Source organism: Lampetra planeri, chromosome 34 (assembly GCF_965212315.1).
Source record: "Lampetra planeri chromosome 34, kcLamPlan1.2.h2, whole genome shotgun sequence".
Classification (NCBI taxonomy): Eukaryota; Metazoa; Chordata; class Hyperoartia; order Petromyzontiformes; family Petromyzontidae; genus Lampetra; species Lampetra planeri.
The window spans coordinates 10,716,876-10,744,099 of NC_136140.1; the positions used below are offsets into that span (position 1 = coordinate 10,716,876).

Consider the following 27,224-nt stretch of genomic DNA (forward strand, 5'->3'; position numbering starts at 1 on the left):
GGGGTCAAAAATCTCCAAAATCGCGTGACGTCATTTATGGACGGCCCCTTATACATTTTGACAAACGCCGTATGCAACTTAATATCGTGTGCAAGGCTTCAAAGTCGTGCCCAGCTGCCCCCCCCCCCCCCACCTTACAAGGGTCCCATTGGTTAGAGCGCGTTGCGTGGGATCATAGATCCCCCGCAGCCCCACCCCCCCCCCCCCCTTGGCGGTACGGGGTACCCTTGCAGATGGACCTCGTCTACCACTGCTGGTAAGCGTGGCCCATCTACGGCACTACACATATATAGAAACAAGTTGTCGATGGACCGGTTAGCGACATGCAATGTCTCATCAGAAGAGTCAGGTTTGCTTAAACTGGTGAACTTCCAGATGTTCATATGTAACAGAGGCCCATTGCCTATAAACATCAGGCACTAAGCGAGTCTGACTGTGCTGATGCGACAAATGAATGTCGAAACCGGTCCAGAGTTTAATTCTATTGAACCAAAGCTGCTGGAATAATAAACTGCCAGAAGGCCGTGTGGCTGATGGGACGTGCGCCACAACGTTTATTTGGAGAGACAGCTATGGAAGGTAGGCGTGTCCGTCCGCATGTTTCTTGAGGGATATAAGATTACATTCGTGATGTCCGAAGCGCAAGGCGTAAAGTATTTCCTTACAGACAGAAAGGTATAAGCTTCTTTCTTATGCCGTCGTTCCATGCGACACATCTTGGGTCACGTGTCCACGTACAGACCAGCTGGTGCTAGGGAGATGATGATCTCGGGCCACGTGTCCGCGCACAGACCACCTGGTGCACAGGCGTCGACGATTCTCAACTCGGGCACCTCGTGAGTTCATGCCACGCTGCGTCACCCCGCGTGGGAACTCGCATCCAGGGCTGAGTCGTAGAGTAGCTGGGGGGAAAAACGAGGTGCACAACATTGAAACGATATTGAACTGTGAGCTAGCACGAGTCCTTGTTTTTTTGCTCACTACTTGTACCGGAATGATTGTGATGTCAGACAGAGGAGGAGAAGCGGAGCCGTGCATTTGAAATTGCTCGAGAAATCATGCGCTCGGAGAAAAGGTGAGAAAACATCAATATCCCGTTTAGCCTCTAACGACTTTTGGGCCAAGTGCCGAGCAGCACCTATTAAGGTCGGCATGGCACACGATGGGGTGGGTGGCCAGCACCATCCCTGGCCGCCTTTCTCTAACCCAGTGGCGTCGTTTACACACCACACCCGATACTAATTTGAGGCTTAGTCAACCTAGGGGAGGCCCTGGACTGGTGCAGATAATCGTGACTTGTGTTTGCCCGTGAGCGGGAATCTAAGTCGGTTCGCCGGGTTCGTAGCGCACCGCGTTAACCGCTGTGCCACCGCTCAGTGTACACAATGCACACATGCACGTGCCCTCGCGATGCGTTGCTGTGGGGGGTGGGGGGCAGATGCGACGTGAATTATTTCTAGTAAGGAAGCGTGCGTTTGTGTTTTTTTGGTATTTTACAGCTTTGTTGAGTCTATCAAGTTGCTCCATTTGGTAAGAGCGCACACACCCACACACACTCACTTCCATAAGGCTCATCATCATCGTCGTCATCACAAAACACCCTCTCATCAATAACACTGCCTTGCAAAGGAAACGTATATAATGGGCAATATTTTGGGCCATAGCCTCTCACAGCACAGATATGTCTACCTTCATGGCATCTCTATGTACTGTGAAGAAGGGTCATTGTCTGAAACGTCGCCTATTATATACTCTTATCAAGTCAGCCTGCTCGACAATACATCGTTTTGCGTTATAAGAAGTCTGTTGTTGTTGTTGAGCCGCTCAACTTTTGCGGTGACTACATTATTTTCGTTCAGCCGCCAACCACATTTGGATTGAAGGCTTTCGAAACGCACACCTCATGGCGAGGGCTCCACTGTGATGAGTCTTTCCCGAGCCTTAACGGGTCCACCCCTCGAACGAAAACACAACGCTTGCAACGGCGCGCGTGCCCGATATGTAATGATTCGCGATGTTTGGTTGTTTCTTTATTTTTAAATGAACTGATGGCGGAATGCGTGAAGCGGGATGCGTTTCAGTTTCAATGTCATGTATTAGGTATAACCCTGTGATACCATGCGGCTCTTGACTCGGGTGCAACCGCAACAAAACAAAAACATGAACAAGAAACATCTTAAAGTGACTACATGCAACAGAAAAATCCTGGGAAAAACAGCAAAGTATTCTGTGTGCAAAAATCCCAGTGGGATGCAAGTCAAACAATAACAACCATGAGACAATGTAGATTAAAGTTATCAGGCTAACTCTGTACTACAACAAACAAACATGGCTAAACCAAAACGTTTTCAAAATCACCAAAATAAAGCTATAAAAACTATGTAACAGTGATCATAGGAACTGTGATTCAAATTTAACAATAAACTATATGCATAACATGTACGACCAAACTTTGCAGCCATAGTTGGCTGCATGAGTCACTCCATAACAGCTGGAGTATCAGTAGAAGAATCAAACATTTTCAATACACCTTTAAAGATCAGCAAACTATAATCAAAACTCAAGATCATACTTTGCAGCGGTCATCCGGAATGATACATTTGATTTCAGGCCACTCTGAATAGCAGTGGCAGCTAGGGGTGTACAACTCCTCTAGAGCAGTTTTGAGTGAAGATCTCACAGGTAGTGTTCCAAGTTGCAGTTTATTGGCGACAGCATTCCAGACCCTGGGGGTATCAATAGCAAAGGCCCTTCCTCCAGTATTTGGACGGCAATAAGGAATGTGAAGCTGGTAAATGAGCGAAGACCTCAGGTCACATTTATCCTTCGAAACAGTGAGGAGATTCAGCAGGTAGTCTGCTGATTTTTTTGTAAGTACATCGTGAATAAATAATATCTGATGCACAAGCCGTCGATCATTAAGAGAAATTAAGTTTGACCCAATGTAGAGATCGCAGTGGTGGGTCCTATATGGGCAGTTCAATGCAAATCTTAAGTCCGAGTGATACATTGAGTCAAGCTTCTTCAGTACAGTACTGGGGGCTGATTCATAAACGATGTCACAGTAATCAAGTAGAGGCAGTATGGTAGCATTGATCAATTCCAAGCGGAACGTAGGGGGGAAGCAGTGCTTGTGTCGATACAGGAAACCAATTTTTTATTTTGTCTTTTTACCAATATAATCAATGTGATCTTTAAAATTTCAGTTTTGAATCAGCGTGAAACGGGACGCGTGAAGTGGGATGCGTGAAGTGACCGCCGTGCCTGGTGTGAGCCAGAGGGGCCATGCTGCTGCGTCTGTTGCTGTCGCTCGCAGGAGTTCCGCGACGCGGTGGCGCACGCGGGCCACGCGCAGGGCTGGCCCGTGCTGGAGGACCGCGCGCTCGGCCAGATCCTCTCCTACCTGCCGCAGCTCTACGCGCTCAACCGCGAGCTGCTGCGAGACTTCGTGGAGCGCGTCTCACGCTGGTGCGAGCGCACGCATTGCCCCCCCCCCCCAAGACCCCCCTCCTACCCCCCTATTACACCCCTTATCACCCCCCTATTACCCCCCACCCACTCACTGCGCTCACTGCTCGCTCAACACGGGTGGCGCGGGGTGCCGGCGAGTGGCATATATCGGGTAGGGGGGTGGGGATGGGTGGTCATGGGTGGGGGGAGTGGGTGGGGATGTATGGGTGGGTGGGGGGAGAAAAGGGAGTGGGTGGGTGGGGATGAGTGGAGGGAATGGGTGGGGATAAGTGGTGGTAAGGAGGCATGGATAGGTGGGGGGGGTTAAAATAATTCAAAGTAATTAATTTCTGGAATGAGGCGATGGGCAAAGATGTTGGGGAACGAGAGGGAACTCCCGAGTTGGAGCAGTGCCGTGGGCAAGCAGCGCCAGAGACGCGTCCCGTGGCCTGCAGTCTGCCGACAGAACGCCGCGCGGTCTCCCTCGGCGCCTGACACCGCTGCGATGAGAACGCGGGTTCGTGACGCCTTCGCCTGCGTGCGCTCGGCCGCTCCCGTGGCTTCTCGTGCGATGTCACAGTCGGAGAGAGAGCGCAAGCACTTTCTTGCCCGCAGGGGCATTGAGGGAGGGATGCTCATCAGCTAATGCACTGCCGCTGAGCCATTGGTGGGAATTTACACGTTAATATGGCGGGGACGAGCCTGTTCATCGGACGACCTACAAAGCGGTGCCTATTTCATCGACCTCGAAAGGTTGAGATGAGTCTTGAAGACCCACGGTCAAGATGTGAACTTGCAAGTGTCCGATTGCGAGTAGCGCTTCCCACTGAGTCAACTGGCCGGAGGCGGCTGTGGGGGGGGGGGGTGCCGGTGGTCGAGGAGTGGAGGCCGCCCATAGCCACGAGGCGGACATTCGGTAGCGCACGAGGTCCTCGTGCACGCCGATAGTGGAGCACAATGGCAGATAACACAACAGCAACAACACGAGCTAAGACAATGATATCGCCATTCAAGATTAATATATTATTACGGGTGCCGCTTCATAGCACGTGGGAGGGGTCAGTGACCCCCCCCCTCTGCCCACACCCCTGGGATTCTTAGACCACTGCTGCGAAACTTGTTGGACGTCTGTGAACAAGATCTTCATACTCTATGGCAGGGGTCGGCAACCTACGGCTCCGGAGCCGCATGCGGCTCTTTACGGGCTGCTTCTTGACGATATGTACGTATGTACAGTATGTACTCAGATGCATTGCGGCTCTTGAAATACTGAATTTTGTACCGAATTGGAAAGAAATGGCTCTTCTTGTTATTTTGGTTGCCGACCCCTGCTCTATGGGAACCTCATTTGCCAGTAAAAATATGATCATTGGTTTTTTACCCTTCTATCTGGCAACAAAACTGACACCTTTTTACAAGGAGTCATGTTTGCATAGACCGCAATACCTGCAGTCATAATACAAACAAAAGACATAACTCTGATAATGTACACTGTCCTTGAAGTTGATTGGTCCACACCCGAGACAGCTTTCCTTTTAGCGTCATCTGGTCCAACCCATGTGAGACTAGGCTCTAAGGAAAGCTGTCTCGGGTGTGGACCAATCAACTTCAAGGACAGTGCACATTATCAGAGTTATGTCTTTTGTTTGTATTATGACTGCAGGTATTGCGGTCTATGCAAACATGACTCCTTGTAAAAAGGTGTCAGTTTTGTTGCCAGATAGAAGGGTAAAAAAACAATTATCAAGATCTTCATAGCTCATCGGATTCCCGCAGTATACTTGCTTGCTCTGATTCTGTTATACGCCATGAACCATTTGAATCTCTCTCGGACTGAATCTCACTCGGACTGAATCTCACTCGCACTGAATCTCTCCCCCACTGAATCTCACTCGGACTGAATCTCACTCAGACTGAATCTCACTCGTACTGAACGCTCAACTGGGAGATCGCTAGGGTGAACTTCACGTGAACAGGCCGAGTGCGCCACTGATTGACACACGCGCATTTAATGATTCACGCATTTGGTTCGGTGTAATTTCCATTGCGTTATTACCGTATCAGTTATAGATTTAAAACACTGTGTGTTGATTACGGGACATTACGTGCGTGCTACGTAAGCCAAACGAGGATGCTCCATCGAAAGGGGGGTTTCCCCCCCCCAAGTGAAATGTCTGACCTAGTGGCTCTTAACCTGAGGTGCACGCACCCCAGGGGGTGCGAGGCATGGCCAGATTATTTTTCAAAGTTAAATCATCGCAACACACAAATTAAGCATGAGCACGTTAAGTACAAATACTTCGTTTCGTCAAACCTGTGTATTCGTTAACATTATTTATTGTTTAACGGTGGAGATCCAAGGGGGTGCAAGGCTGCAGTGAAGGTTAAGAAGCACTGCGCTCGACAGACACAGATATAATGACAACGCAATGGGCGTGGAGACAATTGTGCCCCCACCGTCTCTAACCACGCCCCTGTCTCTAACCCCGCCCCCCGTCTCTAACCACGCCCCCATCTCTAACCACGCCCCCTTCTCTAACCACGCCCCCCGTCTCTGACCTCGCCCCACCCCCCGTCTATAACCACGCCCCCGTCTCTAACCACGCCCCTTCTCTAACCACGCCCCCTTCTCTAAACACGCCCCCCACCGTCTCTGACCTCGCCCCCCTCCCGTCTCTGAACTCGCCCCCCCCCCTCCGTCTCTGACCTTCCCCCCCCCGTGCAGGGAGGAGAGTCCCCGCATAGCGGACGTGTTCGTGCGCAAGGGCCCTTACCTGAAGCTCTACTCGGCCTACGTGCGCGAGTTCGACAACAACATCGCCGTGCTGGACGAGAGTTGCCGTGCCATCCCGGCCTTCGCAGCGCTCGTGCGGGAGTTCGAGGCGAGTGCGCCCTCACCGCCAGGGGCGGTTTCTTCATTAGGGCGATTGGGCGACGCACCACCAAAGTGTGAAAGGGACTTTTTCAATCACATTCACAATCTCATTCAACCACAGAGTTACGCTAGCCGTCACTGTGCCTCTGGATATAGTCCAATCAGCGTCATGTCACGTTCTGTGGAGTACCGCCTCTTTTTGGGCGATTTCACTCTGGCTGAGAATCGCCCAGAGTGTTCCCATAGACTTACATTCAAAGATGTTTTTTTTCGAACGGCAGGCGCTGCAATGCATTCTCTATGGCTTCCGGGAGGGCTCGCACTAACGTGCTTACGTCATCAAACGTAAGAACGTTTCAGTCAACAATATTATTTGTCGCCACCTAGTGGAATTTCGATTTAAAGCTTTCGTGACTACATGGATTCATCTTCTTGGTTCTTTCGGTAAAGTCACGTAGAAGGGAAGTAACAAAATAATTAAAAACATAATAAAATAATTCTCACGACGTTTCGGCTACAACGCAAGTAGCCGTCCTTAGGTGAAAACCAGGTCTGTCGAGGCGACAGCGTCTGAATGAAACAGCACACGTGCTTGGAGCATGTATATAAGCTGGGTTGGAAGGGGGGAAGAAAGGGGGAGCCTTAACAAAAGAATATGCATATCAAGAGAAATTTAGCATATTTATGGGAAATGTAGGTATGTGATTAGTACTGCATATGCCCGTGCATTATGCAGGATTAGCAGCATCAAAGGGAGGGGATATGGGAAATGCAGGTATGTGATATGGGAAATGCAGGTATGTGAATAGTACTATTTATGCCCGTGCATTATGCAGGATTAGCAGCATCAAAGGGAGGGGAAAAGGGTAGCATTAATGAAGGGAAGGAGTGTTAATAGTATGTAGCTGCAGTAACTAAAACCACCACGTAAACAACTAAAGTATAAACTACATATTATCATCAGTATACTAAATATACTCTACAATACGCTGAGTTACTAACAGTAAGTAATACATTACAATTCTACGTCGTAAAAATATATATGATATGCTTCCATCTAAACTTTATTCCCTTACATCACACGAGTCTACACCCTACTATATACTGCCATAGACAAACCCAACATTAAATTATATACTGTATTGCACACCAAAAAAAGGTTCTCCTTTACCGACCACCTTGTAAGTGCCACGCTGCTACAAGGAGAGATGTTTCAACAGCATGGCCATACATTCCCTGCTGAGGCTCTGAACATCACTGTCAGGGCATACCCTATGTTAAATAAGGCGAAGCTGAAGACTGAACTGTCTGTCATTTATGAGAGTCCAGAATTCAAGGGCTGCTGTGGTGCACTAGCGCTGTACCAGGTTTTGCTGAAGTACAACCTCCAGGATACTTTTTCAGAGACTGTTGCTCTGTTGAACATCCTCATAACCACTCCCATGACAACTGCTGAAGCTGAGAGGTGTTTCTCAACCTTAAAGAGAATCAAGACATTCCTGAGAAATGTAATGGGACAGGAACGTCTGAATGCAATGGCTATGCTTTCCATGGAGAGGGAACTAGTCAGGAACATGCCTGCTTTCAATGAGAGAGTAATTGATCACTTTGCTACTTTGAAAGAGAGAAGAGCAAAATTTCAGTATAAGTAAGTAGTGTATTAAGCGAGTAATGTGATGTAAGCAGTGTAATAATAGTGAGTATAGAAACAAACAAGGAGATGTATTGTAAGAGTCACTTTATTTTTCATTAATATTAAAGAAGTGAAGTTGCCTTTACATGCTTAAGCTGTTAATTTATCCATTGCATGGGTGGACCTTATCCTTATCAATCATCCAAACATTTGCCCCCCCTGAGAGATTTTGCAGGAGCCGCCACTGCTCACCGCCCTCACCAAACCCTCACCGCTCTCACCGCTCTCACCGCACTCACTCCCCTCACTGTCCTCACCGCCTCACCAAACCCTCACCACTCTCACAGTTCTCACCGCACTCACTCCCCTCACCGCCCTCACCGCACTCACCGCACTCACTCCCCTCACCGCACTCACCGCACTCACTCCCCTCACCGCCCTCACCGCACTCACTCCCCTCACTGCCCTCCGGCTACGCCCGCTCGTTTGCCGCCGTCAAACTATTAAACTACACTACTAAAACTATATATTTTTATTTTACCAAGTAAGGCCCGCTGAGCTACCGAGCTATTTTACAGAAGCGACCCGGCTATCAACTTAGTGGCATATCATCACGTGGACATTCATAGCAGCCAAACACTCTAAATGCGCGATGTTCATTTTAAACGTGGAGGGAAAACCGGAGGACCCGGAGACAAATCCACGCCACCACGGGGAGAGAGAGACACGCAAACTCGAAATATACAGCAGCAGGTGTCAGGGTCGGTATCGAACCCATGACCTCCTGTATACCAGGCGAGGTAGTTAACATCTCGCCACCGTGATGCCTTAATTGTGACCCCCCCCCCCTCACCACCCTGGGCCCGTGCCTGCAGAGGAGAACGTGCTGCGGAAACCTTCCGCTGAAACACTTCTTGCTGAAGCCCGTGCAGAGGATCCCGCAGTACAAGTGGCTCCTGACCGGTGAGAGCCCTCTTACGAAAATACTCACCACCACTCACCACCACTCACCTCCAACTCACCACCACTCACTACCACTCACTTTCAACTCACCTCCACTCACCACCACTCACCACCACTCACCTCCACTCACCACCACTCACCTGCAACTCACCACCACTCACTACCACTCACCTGCAACTCACCACCACTCACTACCACTCACCTCCAACTCACCTCCACTCACCACCACTCACAACCACTCACCTCCACTCACCTCCAACTCACCACCACTCACCACCACTCACCTCCACTCACCACCACTCACCACCACTCACCTCCACTCACCACCACTCACCTGCAACTCACCACCACTCACCACCACTCACCTCTAACTCACCTCCACTCACCACCACTCACCACAACTCACCACCACTCACCACCACTCACCTCCACTGACCACCACTCACCACCACTCACCTCCAACTCACCTCCAACTCACCACCACTCACCTCCAACTCACCACCACTCACCATCACTCACCTCCACTCACCACCACTCACCTCCAACTCACCACCACTTACCACCACTCACCTCCAACTCACCTCCACACATCCAAGCACACACCTGCTCCTCCTCTCCACTCTTCACCGTCACGTGCTCGCGCACGGCCTCCACATCGAGGTGACCCGGTCTTCCGTTCTCGTCTACGACCGTGTTCAACCACCACATTGCAAGTCACGACAACAACAACAACCCACTCACTCACCAACTCACTCACTCACCCACTCACCAACCCACCCACTCACTGACTCACCCACCTGCTCACACAACAACAACCGCTATTCGCCCCTAAGTGGCGGTGACGTCACCACAACGCTTGTGCCAGGCCATGTGCACCTTGAGGCCACGTGAAGTGTTGAACGCCCGCTGGCAGGTCACGGGGCAGACCCAGGTGCCACGGGTCGACTGACTGAGACGACTGGCTGATGCACCACCTGTGCCCCCTATTGTACCAACACACACTCACTCACTCACCCACTCACTCACTTACCCACTCACTCACCCACTCACTCGTTCACTCATCCACTCGCTCACTCACCCACTCGCTCACTCACCCACTCGCTCACTCACCCACCCGCTAACACACGCACTCACACACGCACTCGCCCACCCACTCACCCACCCACTCACTCACCCACTCACTCACTCGCCCACGCACTCACACACGCACTCGTTCACCCACTCGCCCACCCACTCACTCACCCACCCAATCACGTTACCTCTTTACATCCGTTCCACGTCCACGAGGCGCCATGAGCCCCGGGTTGGCTGACTATACTCAGGGTGACGGTTGAACGCGCGGAGCAACAACTCACATGAACCAGCGCTGCCTCAGTTCGCTGAGAGGCGTCGATCAACAATTAGGCACGAGGAAAATGCAGACAACTTTAGCTGAACATGAACGGATGTGATTTCGTAATATCTGCCGTGCTGTGTCTCAGTGGTAACACTTGTGCCTCACAGCATTACATACCTGGGTTCAATTCCTGACTCGAGTGTATGTTCTCCCTCCGTTCTGCATGGGTGTCCTCAGCGTACTGCACAAACCCACCGCCCATAGACACACAAACGCACGATGTCACGATGTCACGGTGGTGGCCAAACATGCCATTGTCGCGGGACCCTCCTTCAACAAATATTCTTCAGCGTGGCTTTCCTGGGTAAATATAAATGATGTTCATTATTATTGCTGCTCCTGTTACTATCTCCTACGACGTGGGCTGATGGTCCTGGGCTTTTCCTAGGTCGACTCAGCCTCAAATGAGTACCTGGTGCGATGTGTAAACATCAGCACTGGGGAGACAAAGGCGGCCGGGCGTGGTGTTGGCCACCCACCCCCTTGTGTGCCGTGCCAGCCTTTGTAGGTGGTCATGACAGCACTTGCCCCAATGGTCTATTAAGGCTTCACAGGGGATCTTTGTCTCTGTGTGTGTGCCAGATTACTTGAGGCATCTGTCCCCGGACTCCGCAGACTACGCGGACACGCAGGGTGAGCAAGCACAGAGCACGCATCACGCTCACCCCACTCGCCATGCTCACGTGTGCAGAGTGCTGGGTGCGGGGACGGTGCGTGATGAGGTTGTTTGCACGAGTGTGGTGGTGAGCCGACATCTGAACATCTCCTGATCTAACCGCTTTGCACTCAGTGTCACTCAGCTCCCCGGACGATGGTCTGCTATGCAGTGAGTCGTGGGTTCGATTCTGACCCTGACGCCTGCTGTGTGTTTGGAGTTTGCGGTGTCTCTCTCTCTCCCTATGGTCACGCGGATTTTTTTCTCCGGGTCCTCCGGGTTTCCTCTCCACATTTTTAAACACCGCATCTAGATTATTGCGATGATTTCGCTGCTGTGGATTTTCACGTGATGATGATAAGACACGTCGTTGAGCTATCATTTGTGACAAAGTCGCTTCTGAAAAATAAACTAATGGCTCAGTGGGCCTAAAAATAGTTTAGTTTAATTTGTATAATTTTTTTTAGTGATTTGTTTAACCTTGCCTATAATTTGCACTATTGTCGTGTTTTTGTGTTAGTTGTTGTAACGTTCTAACCTGCCCCTACTAGGAACATTTATGCCTAATCTTGCACTTGATTTTTATTCCTTAATTAGGTGTAACTTTCTCAACGATAACATTTTATATTTGAAATAATGTATCTTACCTATTTTTTTATTGATTTATTTTTCTATGATATGTTTACATCACGGAAAGGGTGTCTTGTTATTGATGAACCCCAAGTAAATAGTTTTTATTAGCTCACAGGGTACTTCAAAATAAACTGAATTGCTCTGTGAAAACAGAGCTTCATAGCTCATAGAATGCCTCCCAGGATAAGTAAATAATCTGATTCCGAAGTGGGGATGTGTTTGTCGGGGGTGCTAGGGGACAGAGTCTGGCTCCCAGTGGGGGACACAACCGGAGCCCACGGTCGAAGTTTAACTTTTGACTTGGAAATGTCACCTGGAAAATGTGCAACATTTACAACAACCGCCGTGTTGACGTTTGCATGCACAATCAACCTGAGACTTCAAATGCAGACGCCACATTTTGACCCCTCCCGTATCTCGCTCCTTACAATGGAGGTGCAGGGTGAGGGAGTGGGGGGTGGTGGTGCAGGGTGAGGGAGTGGGGGGTGGTTTTGTAGGGTGAGGGAGTGGGGGTGGTGGTGCAGGGTGAGGGAGTGGGGGGGTGGTGGTGAGGGGGTGGGGGTGGTGGTGAGGGGGTGGGGGGGTGGTGGTGCAGGGTGGGGGAGTGGGGGGTGGTGGTGAGGGGGTGGGGGGTGGTGGTGCAGGGTGGGGGAGTGGGGGGTGGTGGTGCAGGGTGAGGGAGTGGGGGGTGGTGGTGCAGGGTGAGGGAGTGGGGGGTGGTGGTGATGGTGGTGAGGGGGTGGGGGGTGGTGGTGCAGGGTGAGGGAGTGGGGGTGGTGGTGCAGGGTGAGGGAGTGGGGGTGGTGGTGCAGGATGAGGGAGTGGGGGGTGGTGGGGCAGGGTGAGGGAGTCGGGGGTGGTGGTGAGGAGGTGGGGGGTGGTGGTGAGGAGGTGGGGGAGTGGGGGTGGTGGTGAGGGGGTGGGGAGTGGGGGTGGTTGTGCAGGGTGAGGGAGTGGGGGGTGGTGGTGCAGGGTGAGGGAGTGGGAGGTGGTGGTGCAGGGTGGGGGAGTGGGGGATGGTTTCTGATTTCAGTGTCTGATGAACTCTCGCTTAGTGAGTCGCTCATGGACTGCCCGGGTTCTCTTTGCAGCGGCCATCGCCATCATCAGTGAAGTGGCTTCTCACACCAACGACTGCATGCGCCAAGGGGTGAGGCGGCACGCCATGAGCCACCACACACGCACACAAAGACAAAGATCACCCGTATAGCCTGACACAGACTGTTGGGCCAAGTGCTGTTAGCGAATCGCACTTTTGAAGGCCTGAACGGTACACAAGCGGGTGTGGGCTTGGCCAGCACCACGCTCCAGGCACCCATTTTGAGGCCGAGTCGACCTAGGGGAGGTCCAGGACGATGTTAAGATGTTCCTCAACGGTCGTTGGCCGTGAGCGTGAATCGAACTCGGGTCGCCGGGTTCGTAGCGCAGCGCGCTAACCACTACACCACCGCTCCCCACACACGCCCATGTACGTTTCGTACATGCACATGGTATCCAGAGTTTGAAATGTGACTACCTTCCTGTGTATTATGATTATTATCCGAAATTGTTCATCCTTGTGCGATGCTCTGGATCTCACAAACGGATCGTGGGAGGCAGGCGTGCATGGCACTGGCAAACGAAATTGTTCCTGGGAAAGAAAGATCATGAATACTGTGCAATTGTTACATAGCGTCCCGTTAATGCTGCACTTCAAATGAACGTGCCGAACACGTGCTTTGTATCGTTTGTTGCTGTAACGATTTTGCCCCGTGCCCCGTATTGGACATCTTTAAAAGAAAGTGCTTTATTGCTCATCGGATTCTTCCTGCAGTCTAAATACAAGATTCTGATATTTTTGAAAAATGAAAAATAGGTTTATAATTTCTATCAATACAACAGGAGCTGTGTTAAGATGGTGAAATCAACAGATACCATCTGCAAGACATCACGTCCGCATTCACCACACCTACATGCGGTGAACATGCAAACATGACAGCCTTCTTTATGGCCTAGTCTCACCGGTGTTAGACTCAGGGGCCGTCCATAAATGACGTCACGCGAGTTTGGACGATTTTCGACCCCCCCCCTCGTCACACGGCGTCACAAAAAGTCAGACCCCCCTAAAATATGACGTCACAAAGCTCTGCCCCCGCCCCTAGGTGCGTGACGTCATTTATGGACGGACCCTAAGACGATGCCATATATTATCAGAGCATGTTTGTTTGCATGCTCTTTACAAGCAGCGTGTGTGGTTAACGCAGTAATTGATTCCTTGCGCAAGGCATTTTCTTGTTGTTTGAACGTCTCAACACAACTCCTGTTACGTTGCCAGAACGGCTACAAACCTATTCTTACTTTTCACACTTTTCTACTGGCCAAAAGAAGGACCTGTGGAATGTTTATTTGTCAATCACATGGTTGCGTCCACAGTCCCCCCCCGCTCCCTCCTTCACGCCCAGGCTCTGCCTCCCTTGGTATGGTCCAAATGTGAGGTAGGTGGCACGTGGCCGTAGTAATCACGGATGTGTTGCAGAAATATTTCCCCGGGTCACCGACCCCGAGAATCATCGACCGGAAGAATCCGATGAGCTCTGAAGTTCCCCCCCCCCCCACGGATGTCCAGAGAGACGCGGCTCAAGCGAATTGTCATGACGTTGGCCGCGAGGCCAATGAACGTGCGTGAGAACGAGGGGGGTTGGTGATGGATGTCAATGATGCTGCTGTTGCTGCTTTCGTGACTTGGTGGCAGGATAACTTCCAGAAGTTGCTGCAGATCCAGCAGAGTCTGCAGGGCAGCCCCGAGGTGGTGCAGCCAGGACGCGTGAGTAGCGCCCCGCGCGGCTGCTGAAGTCACCGAGAGTAGCTGTTGGGGGGTGGGGGGTGATTGCGTGCCTGCCTGTGTGTGTGCATGGCTGTTTGTGAGACTGGGAGATTGAGTGCCTGGCTGTTTGTGAGACTGGATGCTTGCATCACTGGCGGTTTGTGTGACTGGTGTGTGTGAAACTGCCTATTTGTGCCCCTGGCCGTTTGTGTGCCTGGCTGTGTGTGTGACTGGCTGTGTGTGTGACTGGCTGTGTGTGTGACTGGCTGTGTGTGTGACTGGCTGTGTGTGTGACTGGCTGTGTGTGTGACTGGCTGTGTGTGAGACTGGCTGTGTGTGTGACTGGCTGAGTGTGAGACTGGCTGTGTGTGAGACTGGCTGTGTGTGTGACTGGCTGTGTGTGTGACTGGCTGTGTGTGAAACTGGCTGTGTGTGACTGGATGTGTGTGTGATTGGCTGTGTGTGTGACTGGCTGTTTGTGTGACTGGCTGTTTATGAAACTGGCTGTGATACTGGCCGTCAGTGTGACTGGCTGTTTGTGTGACTGGCTGTGTGTGTGACTGGTTGTTTGTGTGACTGTCTGTGTGTGAGCCTGGCTGGTCGTGTGACTGGCTGTGTGGGAGACTGGCTGTGTGTGTGACTGGCTGTGTGTGAGACTGGCTGTGTGTGTGACTGGCTGTGTGTGTGACTGGCTGTGTGGGAGACTGGCTGTGTGTGAGACTGGCTGTGTGTGTGACTGGCTGTGTGGGAGACTGGCTGTGTGTGAGACTGGCTGTGTGTGTGACTGGCTGTGTGTGAGACTGGCTGTGTGTGTGACTGGCTGTGTGGGAGACTGGCTGTGTGTGAGACTGGCTGTGTGTGTGACTGGCTGTGTGTGTGACTGGCTGTGTGTGTGACTGGCTGTGTGTGTGACTGGCTATGAGTGTGACTGGCTGTGTGTGAGACTGGCTGTGTGTGTGACTGGCTGTTTGTGTTACTGGCTGTGTGTGTGACTGGCTGTGTGTGTGACTGGCTGTGTGTCTGATTGGCTGTGTGTGAGACTGGCTGTGTGTGTGACTGGCTGGGTGTGACTGGCTGTGTGTGAGACTGGCTGTGTGTGAGACTGTATGTGTGTGAGACTGGCTGTGTGTGTGACTGGCTGTGTGTGTGACTGTCTGTGTGTGTGACTGGCTGTGTGTGTGACTGGCTGTGTGTGTGACTGGCTGTTTGTGTGACTGGCTGTTTGTGTGACTGGCTGTGTGTGTGACTGGCTGTGTGTGTGACTGGCTGTATGTGTGACTGTCTGTGTGTGAGACTGGCTGTGTGTGTGACTGGCTGTTTGTGTGACTGGCTGTGTGTGTGACTGGCTGTGTGTGAGATTGGCTGTGTGTGAGACTGGCTGTGTGTGTGACTGGCTGTTTGTGTGACTGGCTGTGTGTGAGACTGGCTGTGTGTGTGACTGGCTGTGTGTGAGACTGGCTGTGTGTGAGACTGGCTGTTTGTGTGGCTGGCTGTGTGTGAGACTGGTTGTGTGTGTGACTGGCTGTGTGTGTGACTGTCTGTGTGTGAGACTGGTTGTGTGTGTGACTGGCTGTGTGTGTGACTGGCTGTTTGTGTAACTGGCTGTGTGTGAGACTGGCTGTGTGTGTGACTGGCTGTTTGTGTGACTGGCTGTGTGTGTGACTGGCTGTTTGTGTAACTGGCTGTGTGTGAGACTGGCTGTGTGTTTGACTGCCTGTGTGTGTGACTGGCTGTTTGTGTGACTGGTTGTGTGTGTGACTGGCTGCGTGTGTGACTGGCTGTGTGTGTGACTGGCTGTGTGTGTGACTGGCTGTTTGTGAGACTGGCTGTGTGTGTGACTGGCTGCGTGTGTGACTGGCTGTGTGTGACTGGCTGTGTGTGAGACTGGCTGTTTGTATGACTGGCTGTGTGTTAGACTGGCTGTGTGTGTGACTGGCTATGTGTGTGACTGGCTGTGTGTGACTGGCTGTGTGTGAGACTGGCTGTTTGTATGACTGGCTGTGTGTCAGACTGGCTGTGTGTGTGACTGGCTATGTGTGTGACTGGCTGTGTGTGAGACTGGCTGTGTGCGTGACTGGCTGTGTGTGTGACTGGCTGTGTGTGTGACTGTCTGTTGTGTGTGACTGGCTGTGTGTGTGACTGGCTGTGTGTGTGACTGGCTGTGTGTGAGACTGGCTGTGTGTGTGACTGGCTGTGTGTGTGACTGGCTGTGTGTGTGACTGACTGTTTGTGAGACTGGCTGTTTGTGTGAGTGGCTGTGTGTGAGACTGGCTGTGTGTGTGACTGGCTGTGTGTGTGACTGGCTGTGTGTGACTGGCTGTGTGTGACTGGCTGTGTGTGAGACTGGCTGTTTGTATGACTGGCTGTGTGTCAGACTGGCTGTGTGTGTGACTGGCTATGTGTGTGACTGGCTGTGTGTGAGACTGGCTGTGTGCGTGACTGACTGTGTGTGTGACTGGCTGTGTGTGTGACTGTCTGTTGTGTGTGACTGGCTGTGTGTGTGACTGGCTGTGTGTGTGACTGGCTGTGTGTGAGACTGGCTGTGTGTGTGACTGGCTGTGTGTGAGACTGGCTGTGTGTGTGACTGGCTGTTTGTGTTACTGGCTGTGTGTGTGACTGGCTGTGTGTGACTGGCTGTGTGTCTGACTGGCTGTGTGTGAGACTGGCTGTGTGTGTGACTGGCTGTGTGTGACTGGCTGTGTGTGTGACTGGCTGTTTGTGTGACTGGCTGTGTGTGAGACTGGCTGTGTGTGTGACTGGCTGTGTGTGACTGGCTGTGTGTGTGACTGGCTGTGTGTGTGACTGCCTGTGTGTGTGACTGGCTGTGTGTGTGAGACTGGCTGTGTGTGTGAGACTGGTGTGTGTGAGACTGGCTGTGTGTGTGACTGGCTGTGTGTGTGACTGGATGTGTGCGTGCCTGGTTGTTTGTGTGACTGGCTGTGTGTGTGACTGTCTGTGTGACTGTCTGTGTGTGTGACTGGCTGTTTGTGTGACTGGCTGTGTGTGTGACTGGCTGTTTGTGTGACTGGCTGTGTGTGTGACTGGCTGTTTGTGTGACTGGCTGTTTGTGGGACTGGCTGTGTGTGTGACTGGCTGTGTCTGAGACTGGCTGTTTGTGTAACTGGCTGTGTGTGTGACTGGCTGTGTGTGTGACTGTCTGTGTGTGAGACTGGCTGTGTGTGTGACTGGCTGTGTGTGTGACTGGCTGTGTGTTTGACTGGCTGTTTGTGTAACTGGCTGTGTGTGTGACTGGCTGTGTGTGTGACTGGCTGTGTGTGTGACTGGCTGTTTGTGTGACTGGCTGTGTGTATGACTGGCTGTGTGTGACTGGCTGTGTGTGTGACTGTCTGTGTGACTGGCTGTGTGTGTGACTGCTGTGTGTGTGACTGGCTGTTTGTGTGACTGGCTGTGTGTGAGACTGGCTGTGTGCGTGACTGGCTGTGTGTGTGACTGGCTGTGTGTGTGACTGTCTGTTGTGTGTGACTGGCTGTGTGTGTGACTGGCTGTGTGTGTGACTGGCTGTGTGTGAGACTGGTTGTGTGTGTGACTGGCTGTGTGTGAGACTGGCTGTGTGTGTGACTGGCTGTTTGTGTTACTGGCTGTGTGTGTGACTGGCTGTGTGTGACTGGCTGTGTGTCTGACTGGCTGTGTGTGAGACTGGCTGTGTGTGTGACTGGCTGTGTGTGACTGGCTGTGTGTGTGACTGGCTGTTTGTGTGACTGGCTGTGTGTGAGACTGGCTGTGTGTGTGACTGGCTGTGTGTGTGACTGGCTGTGTGTGTGACTGGCTGTGTGTGTGACTGCCTGTGTGTGTGACTGGCTGTGTGTGTGAGACTGGCTGTGTGTGTGAGACTGGTGTGTGTGAGACTGGCTGTGTGTGTGACTGGCTGTGTGTGTGACTGGATGTGTGCGTGCCTGGTTGTTTGTGTGACTGGCTGTGTGTGTGACTGTCTGTGTGACTGTCTGTGTGTGTGACTGGCTGTTTGTGTGACTGGCTGTGTGTGTGACTGGCTGTTTGTGTGACTGGCTGTGTGTGTGACTGGCTGTTTGTGTGACTGGCTGTTTGTGGGACTGGCTGTGTGTGTGACTGGCTGTGTCTGAGACTGGCTGTTTGTGTAACTGGCTGTGTGTGTGACTGGCTGTGTGTGTGACTGTCTGTGTGTGAGACTGGCTGTGTGTGTGACTGGCTGTGTGTGTGACTGGCTGTGTGTTTGACTGGCTGTTTGTGTAACTGGCTGTGTGTGTGACTGGCTGTGTGTGTGACTGGCTGTGTGTGTGACTGGCTGTTTGTGTGACTGGCTGTGTGTATGACTGGCTGTGTGTGACTGGCTGTGTGTGTGACTGTCTGTGTGACTGGCTGTGTGTGTGACTGCTGTGTGTGTGACTGGCTGTTTGTGTGACTGGCTGTATGTGAGACTGGCTGTGTGTGTGACTGGCTGTGTGTGTGACTGGCTGTGTGTGTGACTGGCTGTGTGTGAGACTGGCTGTGTGTTTGACTGGCTGTGTGTGAGACTGGCTGTGTGTGACTGGCTGTGTGTGAGACTGGCTGTGTGTGTGACTGGCTGTGTGTGTGACTGCTGTGTGTGTGACTGGCTGTTTGTGTGACTGGCTGTATGTGAGACTGGCTGTGTGTGTGACTGGCTGTGTGTTTGACTGGCTGTGTGTGAGACTGGCTGTGTGTATGACTGGCTGTGTGTGACTGGCTTAGTGTGAGACTGGCTGTGTGTGTGACTGGCTGTGTGTGTGACTGCTATGTGTGTGACTGGCTGTTTGTGTGACTGGCTGTATGTGAGACTGGCTGTGTGTGTGACTGGCTGTGTGTGTGACTGGCTGTGTGTGTGACTGGCTGTGTGTGAGACTGGCTGTGTGTGAGACTGGCTGTGTGTGTGACTGGCTGTGTGTGTGACTGACTGTTTGTGAGACTGGCTGTTTGTGTGAGTGGCTGTGTGTGAGACTGGCTGTGTGTGTGACTGGCTGTGTGTGTGACTGGCTGTGTGTCAGACTGGCTGTGTGTGTGACTGGCTATGTGTGTGACTGGCTGTGTGTGAGACTGGCTGTGTGCGTGACTGGCTGTGTGTGTGACTGGCTGTGTGTGTGACTGTCTGTTGTGTGTGACTGGCTGTGTGTGTGACTGGCTGTGTGTGTGACTGGCTGTGTGTGAGACTGGCTGTGTGTGTGACTGGCTGTGTGTGAGACTGGCTGTGTGTGTGACTGGCTGTTTGTGTTACTGGCTGTGTGTGTGACTGGCTGTGTGTGACTGGCTGTGTGTCTGACTGGCTGTGTGTGAGACTGGCTGTGTGTGTGACTGGCTGTGTGTGACTGGCTGTGTGTGTGACTGGCTGTGTGTGAGACTGGCTGTGTGTGTGACTGGCTGTTTGTGTGACTGGCTGTGTGTGTGACTGGCTGTGTGTGTGACTGCCTGTGTGTGTGACTGGCTGTGTGTGTGAGACTGGCTGTGTGTGTGAGACTGGTGTGTGTGAGACTGGCTGTGTGTGTGACTGGCTGTGTGTGTGACTGGATGTGTGCGTGCCTGGTTGTTTGTGTGACTGGCTGTGTGTGTGACTGTCTGTGTGACTGTCTGTGTGTGTGACTGGCTGTTTGTGTGACTGGCTGTGTGTGTGACTGGCTGTTTGTGTGACTGGCTGTGTGTGTGACTGGCTGTTTGTGTGACTGGCTGTTTGTGGGACTGGCTGTGTGTGTGACTGGCTGTGTCTGAGACTGGCTGTTTGTGTAACTGGCTGTGTGTGTGACTGGCTGTGTGTGTGACTGTCTGTGTGTGAGACTGGCTGTGTGTGTGACTGGCTGTGTGTGTGACTGGCTGTGTGTTTGACTGGCTGTTTGTGTAACTGGCTGTGTGTGTGACTGGCTGTGTGTGTGACTGGCTGTGTGTGTGACTGGCTGTTTGTGTGACTGGCTGTGTGTATGACTGGCTGTGTGTGAGACTGGCTGTGTGTGTGACTGGCTGTGTGTGACTGGCTGTGTGTGTGACTGGCTGTTTGTGTGACTGGCTGTGTGTGAGACTGGCTGTGTGTGTGACTGGCTGTGTGTGACTGGCTGTGTGTGTGACTGGCTGTGTGTGTGACTGCCTGTGTGTGTGACTGGCTGTGTGTGTGAGACTGGCTGTGTGTGTGAGACTGGTGTGTGTGAGACTGGCTGTGTGTGTGACTGGCTGTGTGTGTGACTGGATGTGTGCGTGCCTGGTTGTTTGTGTGACTGGCTGTGTGTGTGACTGTCTGTGTGACTGTCTGTGTGTGTGACTGGCTGTTTGTGTGACTGGCTGTGTGTGTGACTGGCTGTTTGTGTGACTGGCTGTGTGTGTGACTGGCTGTTTGTGTGACTGGCTGTTTGTGGGACTGGCTGTGTGTGTGACTGGCTGTGTCTGAGACTGGCTGTTTGTGTAACTGGCTGTGTGTGTGACTGGCTGTGTGTGTGACTGTCTGGGTGTGAGACTGGCTGTGTGTGTGACTGGCTGTGTGTGTGACTGGCTGTGTGTTTGACTGGCTGTTTGTGTAACTGGCTGTGTGTGTGACTGGCTGTGTGTGTGACTGGCTGTGTGTGTGACTGGCTGTTTGTGTGACTGGCTGTGTGTATGACTGGCTGTGTGTGACTGGCTGTGTGTGTGACTGTCTGTGTGACTGGCTGTGTGTGTGACTGCTGTGTGTGTGACTGGCTGTTTGTGTGACTGGCTGTGTGTGAGACTGGCTGTGTGCGTGACTGGCTGTGTGTGTGACTGGCTGTGTGTGTGACTGTCTGTTGTGTGTGACTGGCTGTGTGTGTGACTGGCTGTGTGTGTGACTGGCTGTGTGTGAGACTGGTTGTGTGTGTGACTGGCTGTGTGTGAGACTGGCTGTGTGTGTGACTGGCTGTTTGTGTTACTGGCTGTGTGTGTGACTGGCTGTGTGTGACTGGCTGTGTGTCTGACTGGCTGTGTGTGAGACTGGCTGTGTGTGTGACTGGCTGTGTGTGACTGGCTGTGTGTGTGACTGGCTGTGTGTGAGACTGGCTGTGTGTGTGACTGGCTGTGTGTGTGACTGGCTGTGTGTGTGACTGGCTGTGTGTGTGACTGCCTGTGTGTGTGACTGGCTGTGTGTGTGAGACTGGCTGTGTGTGTGAGACTGGTGTGTGTGAGACTGGCTGTGTGTGTGACTGGCTGTGTGTGTGACTGGATGTGTGCGTGCCTGGTTGTTTGTGTGACTGGCTGTGTGTGTGACTGTCTGTGTGACTGTCTGTGTGTGTGACTGGCTGTTTGTGTGACTGGCTGTGTGTGTGACTGGCTGTTTGTGTGACTGGCTGTGTGTGTGACTGGCTGTTTGTGTGACTGGCTGTTTGTGGGACTGGCTGTGTGTGTGACTGGCTGTGTCTGAGACTGGCTGTTTGTGTAACTGGCTGTGTGTGTGACTGCTGTGTGTGTGACTGGCTGTTTGTGTGACTGGCTGTATGTGAGACTGGCTGTGTGTGTGACTGGCTGTGTGTGTGACTGGCTGTGTGTGAGACTGGCTGTGTGTTTGACTGGCTGTGTGTGAGACTGGCTGTGTGTATGACTGGCTGTGTGTGACTTGCTTAGTGTGAGACTGGCTGTGTGTGTGACTGGCTGTGTGTGTGACTGCTATGTGTGTGACTGGCTGTTTGTGTGACTGGCTGTATGTGAGACTGGCTGTGTGTGTGACTGGCTGTGTGTGTGACTGGCTGTGTGTGTGACTGGCTGTGTGTGAGACTGGCTGTGTGTGAGACTGGCTGTGTGTGTGACTGGCTGTGTGTGTGACTGGCTGTGTGTGAGACTGGCTGTGTGTGAGACTGGCTGTGTGTGTGACTGGCTGTGTGTGTGACTGGCTGTGTGTGTGACTGGCTGTGTGTGTGACTGGATGTGTGTGTGACTGGCTGTGTGTGTGACTGGCTGTGTGTGTGACTGGATGTGTGTGTGACTGGCTGTGTGTGAGACTGGCTGTGTGTGAGACTGGCTGTGTGTGAGACTGGCTGTGTGTGTGACTGGCTGTGTGTGTGACTGGCTGTGTGTGTGACTGGATGTGTGTGTGACTGGCTGTGTGTGTGACTGGCTGTGTGTGTGACTGGCTGTGTGTGTGACTGCTGTGTGTGTGACTGGCTGTTTGTGTGACTGGCTGTATGTGAGACTGGCTGTGTGTGTGACTGGCTGTGTGTGTGACTGGCTGTGTGTGTGACTGGATGTGTGTGTGACTGGCTGTGTGTGAGACTGGCTGTGTGTGAGACTGGCTGTGTGTGTGACTGGCTGTGTGTGTGACTGGCTGTGTGTGAGACTGGCTGTGTGTGAGACTGGCTGTGTGTGACTGGCTGTGTGTGTGACTGGCTGTGTGTGTGACTGGCTGTGTGTGTGACTGGCTGTGTGTGAGACTGGCTGTGTGTGAGACTGGCTGTGTGTGAGACTGGCTGTGTGTGTGACTGGCTGTGTGTGTGACTGGCTGTGTGTGTGACTGGATGTGTGTGTGACTGACTGTGTGTGTGACTGGCTGTGTGTGTGACTGGCTGTTTGTGTGACTGGCTGTTTGTGTGACTGGCTGTGTGTGTGACTGGCTGTTTGTGAGACTGGCTGTTTGTGTGGTTGGATCTGCTGCCCGTGTCCCACGCCTTCTCTTTGTTTCAGGTTTTTCTCAAGGAAGGAACTCTGTTTAAGCTGTGCCGGAAAGCGCTCCAGTCTCGCATGTTTTTCTTGGTAACGCCCAGCTTCCCCTGCACATACACACACACAGATACACGCACACACACATACGTGAGCTCATATACACAAACATATAGAGATACACGCACACACATATGCACGCGTGAGCTCATATACAAAAACGCAGATACACGCACACACACGTGTGATCCCATATACACAAACACACAGTGAGACATGCACAGACTCACACACTTTTGGTGCTTACACGCACGCACACATGAACCGATACCCCAAAGCCTTGCCGTTGTTTTTAAAGATAGGAGCTGAGATCTGCACCCCAATCTCCACTGTAAATTTCATTGCAACAGCCCTGTCAGCTTTAAAACCCTCCGTGTTGCGTCGTTACTCTGTGTCGTTACTCTGTGTGGTGTCGTTACTCTGTGTCACTCGTTACTTTGCGTCACTCGTTACTCTGTGTCACTTGTTACTCTGTGTCACTCGTTACTCTGTGTCACTTGTTACTCTGTGTCACTCGTTACTCTGTGTCGTTACTCTGTGACACTCGTTACTTTGTGTCACTCGCTACTCTGTGTCGTTACTCTGTGTCACTCGTTACTCTGTGTCGTTACTCTGTGTCACTCGTTACTCTGTGTCAATCTTTACTCTGTGTCACTCGTTACTCTGTGTCACTCGTTAATCTGTGTCGTTACTCTGTGACACTCGTTACTCTGTGTCGTTACCCTGTGACACTCGTTACTCTGTGTCACTCGCTACTCTGTATCGTTACTCTGTGACACTCGTTACTCTGTGTCGTTACTCTGTGACACTCGTTACTCTGTGTCACTCGTTACTCTGTGTCACTCGTTACTCTGTGTCACGCGTTACTCTGTGTCGTTATTCTGTGTCACTCGTTTCTCTGTTTCACTCGTTACTCTGTGTCACTCGTTACTCTGTGTCACTCGTTACTCTGTGTCGTGGCGTTACTTTGTGTCACGCGTTACTCTGTGTCACTCGTTACTCGGTGTCGTTACTCTGTGTCGTTACTCTGTGTCATTCGTTACTCTGTGTCGTTACTCTGTGTCACTCGTTACTCTGTGTCGTGTGTGCTGGATTGGTGCTTCATTACATTTCACACATTTTGGGTTCAGCTGCATTTACCAGTCATGCGGAATACTATGCAGTAGACTCTGCAAAAGTGTGTACAGTAACATCGTGCACCATACCTTGTTGTGTTGGACAGGGCGCTCTCGTGAAGAGGGAGGGCTCTTGCCAATACCACTGTGTCCGACAACCCGGCAGCATTTTGTTTCAAAATCCTGAATGCTGATGAGACCCAAAATGTCAAAACAAATCCTGTTGCGTAACGTACCTTAAACATACGATTGGTTGAGCGATGCCTGCTCAACCAGTAACCGTTCTCAGAATTGAACGCCGGTTGCGAAGGCCACGTCGATGCGTTGACATTCCGAGTCGTGAACGTTGAATCCGTTGGTTCACGCGACCTCTCCAGCCAAAAAACTCACCTCCATATTCACGGCGGTGTAAATCAGAACCCGCTCTTGAACTGCCCCTTGAACCCTGAATGACGTCACAACAATTCAATAACTGGATGGGGGAGGTGATTCGTCACAATTCCACTTGGTGCCATCATAGACAACATCTGTAAACATATTTTATTCATTTGCATTCCATATAAATCATCATCATCATCATCATCAGGAGCAGCAGCATGTGCTGCATTAGCTGAGTGCTCTTGTAGACTGATGTAGGTACGGCCGCTGAACTCTTTTGTTATGCTGGAGGGGGGGTGCACCAGTGACGTGCGGTGAGGTCAATTGCTGGGGAGGCACTGGCTCGTGTCAGAGCCAGATTCACACACCGAGGGGGGCGTGTCCTCACTGAAGGGGGCGTGTCCTCACTGAGGGGGGCGGGTTAGACACGTCCCCCTCAGTGAGGCAGATGTGATAGCTGCCTCGACTGGTGCTTTTTCATTGCAGTTTCATGACGAGACCAGCGAGCCTAAATCTCTTTATACACATACGTGAAATAAGTTACCTGGAGTATGGAAGGCGAGGACATGAAATGAAGGGGTCTACAAACATTACATTGGTGACATACTCAGATAGTAACAGGCACGCGCAGTTCCTGAGGGGTTGCGCAATCAGAGGGGAGGCTGAGCTCGTCGCCGCCTCACCTCTCGTCTCTTCCTGTATTTGCAGCGGAGATCCGCAAATTTGGTGATTTTGACTATAAAAATGATTGGAATCGTACAGAAATGACATTCATAACACAGATCAGTGGAAATATCTTAAGTGTTATTTGATTTTATTATTATGTTTTCTTACTTTTCGTAAAATCTACTTCTATTGGAGTATGACAGGTGAGGGAGGCTCTGCCTGCCCTGCCTCCCCTGACCGCACGTCCCTGGTGTGCACTGCTGGGCCTTGACTCTAACCGCATGCCCCCCACCCCCTTCAACTTCTACCCCCTGCTCTCGCCGCCCTCCCCCCACCATGGCACGGTGCCGAGCAGATGAACGACGCTCTTCTGTACGCCACAGCCCAGCCGAGCGGGCGCGTGAAACTCAACAGCGAGATCTGCCTGGGCAGCCTGCAGGTGTGGCCGGCGCTCACAACCGGGGCTTTTAACACCGAGGGCCATCGTCGATCAGCTACGGTCCGGCCGTGTCCGTCCAGTGCTCGCCGAGCTGCATTGGCTTCGGGCTACTGAACGAATACGTTCTAGGGTTGCACTCATTACACGTAAAGTGCTTGTCACAAAGGAACCCAAATGCCTCGCGGATCTCGTCAAGGAGCACGAACCATCACGAGAACTACGGTCATCCTCGCGTCAGCGGGTTTTGGCTCACCGCATCGCGCACTCTTTTGATGCGCTTCTGCGGCCGTCTGGAACGCTCTTCCTTCTGATATTAGGAAGCCACCGGGGCTATGCACTTTTTCTTATCTAGATTGAAAAGTCATTTCTTTAAAAATGCTTTTTGTGTTTAGTTTGTTGTTCTTCCCCGGCACCTCCAATAAGCGCGGTCGGCTACGTCCCATTTGTAAGAAGTTAAACACGCATACAGACGTACGTCTATCCACTTGTGGACGGAGGCCTCTCCACACTTGTCGCTCTCCTTCACGGTCCTGCGATGCCACAATTCATCGGCTGCACGTGAGGGCTGATTTCATTGGTGCAAATCCACGGTCGTTGTTGTCACGGACTCGTTCTCTCTCTCTCTCTCCCTTTCTCTCCTCGTGTTGTAATGTCATCACCGGTCTTATCCATCGACCGTCATCCCTTCTCGAGACTTGGATCCGGCCCTAATGCGGTAAAACTCCGTTCGGGGGGGGGGGGGGTGAAGGGTGGGTGGAGGGGGGGGTCCTATTTTTACCATCCACGGGTTCCGTTGCAGGGCCCTCTTGTGTGAATTGAGGGAAAGTTGACCCTCTTGCTCCCTCCACCTCCAAGTGCAGCACAGTTTGCTGCATGGTCACGGTACAGCACGGGCGTGGAGAGAGCGCTAGCGCTCATTGTGTGTGCGCGTGTGTACGTTGAACTTCTTTTGCACGGTACGTAGCCGACCGTGCTAATCGGAGGTGCGGAGAGGGCATGCGTCGGGGCGTTGCGGTGCGCGCGCACACCGAACTCGAGCGAACGCGTGCCTGCGTGCTTGCGTGCCTGCATGCGTGCCTGCGTGCGTGCCTGCATGTGTGCGTGCGTGCCTGCTTGCGTGTGTGCCTGCGTGTGTGCGTGCCTGCGTGTGTGCCTGCGTGTGTGCTTGCCTGCGTGCCTGCGTGCCTGCGTGTGTGAATGCAGGCGAGCAAGCCAGCAGTGGAGACGCTCGCCAACGAGCTCCACTTTACGACTCCCGAGAAGACGTTCATTCTGTCGGCAAGGTGGGCACGTGCCGCCAGGACCGGCCATCACGTCCACGACGATCGAACTCCACCCACGCTCTGCACGTATCATCGATGACTAAATATTACAGGCAGACGTTGCAGGCAGCGGCACCTTTATTTCAGGCTGGAGAGAAGACGATAAAACAACACTGACTTTTTACTTTTGAACGTTTTTATTGCGACGAAACGCAAGCCCGGTACAATATGTGCCGATCAATATTGGAGAGTTTGGCGTGAAGACATCGTATGTACGGGGGGGGGGGGGGACAAGATATACTGA

General features: G+C 52.2%; 1 protein-coding gene across 1 annotated transcript in view; it reads left to right on the forward strand.

Moving 5' to 3' along the window:
* Window positions 1-27,224, forward strand: part of LOC144729960 (uncharacterized) — a 64,839-nt gene that overhangs the window by 21,185 nt on the left and 16,430 nt on the right. The window contains exons 10-20 of the mRNA XM_078610388.1: window positions 1,011-1,075; window positions 1,500-1,530; window positions 3,317-3,468; window positions 6,176-6,332; window positions 8,834-8,921; window positions 10,900-10,950; window positions 12,697-12,755; window positions 14,337-14,408; window positions 23,025-23,093; window positions 25,575-25,658; window positions 26,862-26,941. Coding sequence (XP_078466514.1) covers window positions 1,011-1,075; window positions 1,500-1,530; window positions 3,317-3,468; window positions 6,176-6,332; window positions 8,834-8,921; window positions 10,900-10,950; window positions 12,697-12,755; window positions 14,337-14,408; window positions 23,025-23,093; window positions 25,575-25,658; window positions 26,862-26,941 — 908 coding nt within the window. The remainder of the gene's footprint in view (window positions 1-1,010; window positions 1,076-1,499; window positions 1,531-3,316; window positions 3,469-6,175; window positions 6,333-8,833; window positions 8,922-10,899; window positions 10,951-12,696; window positions 12,756-14,336; window positions 14,409-23,024; window positions 23,094-25,574; window positions 25,659-26,861; window positions 26,942-27,224) is intronic.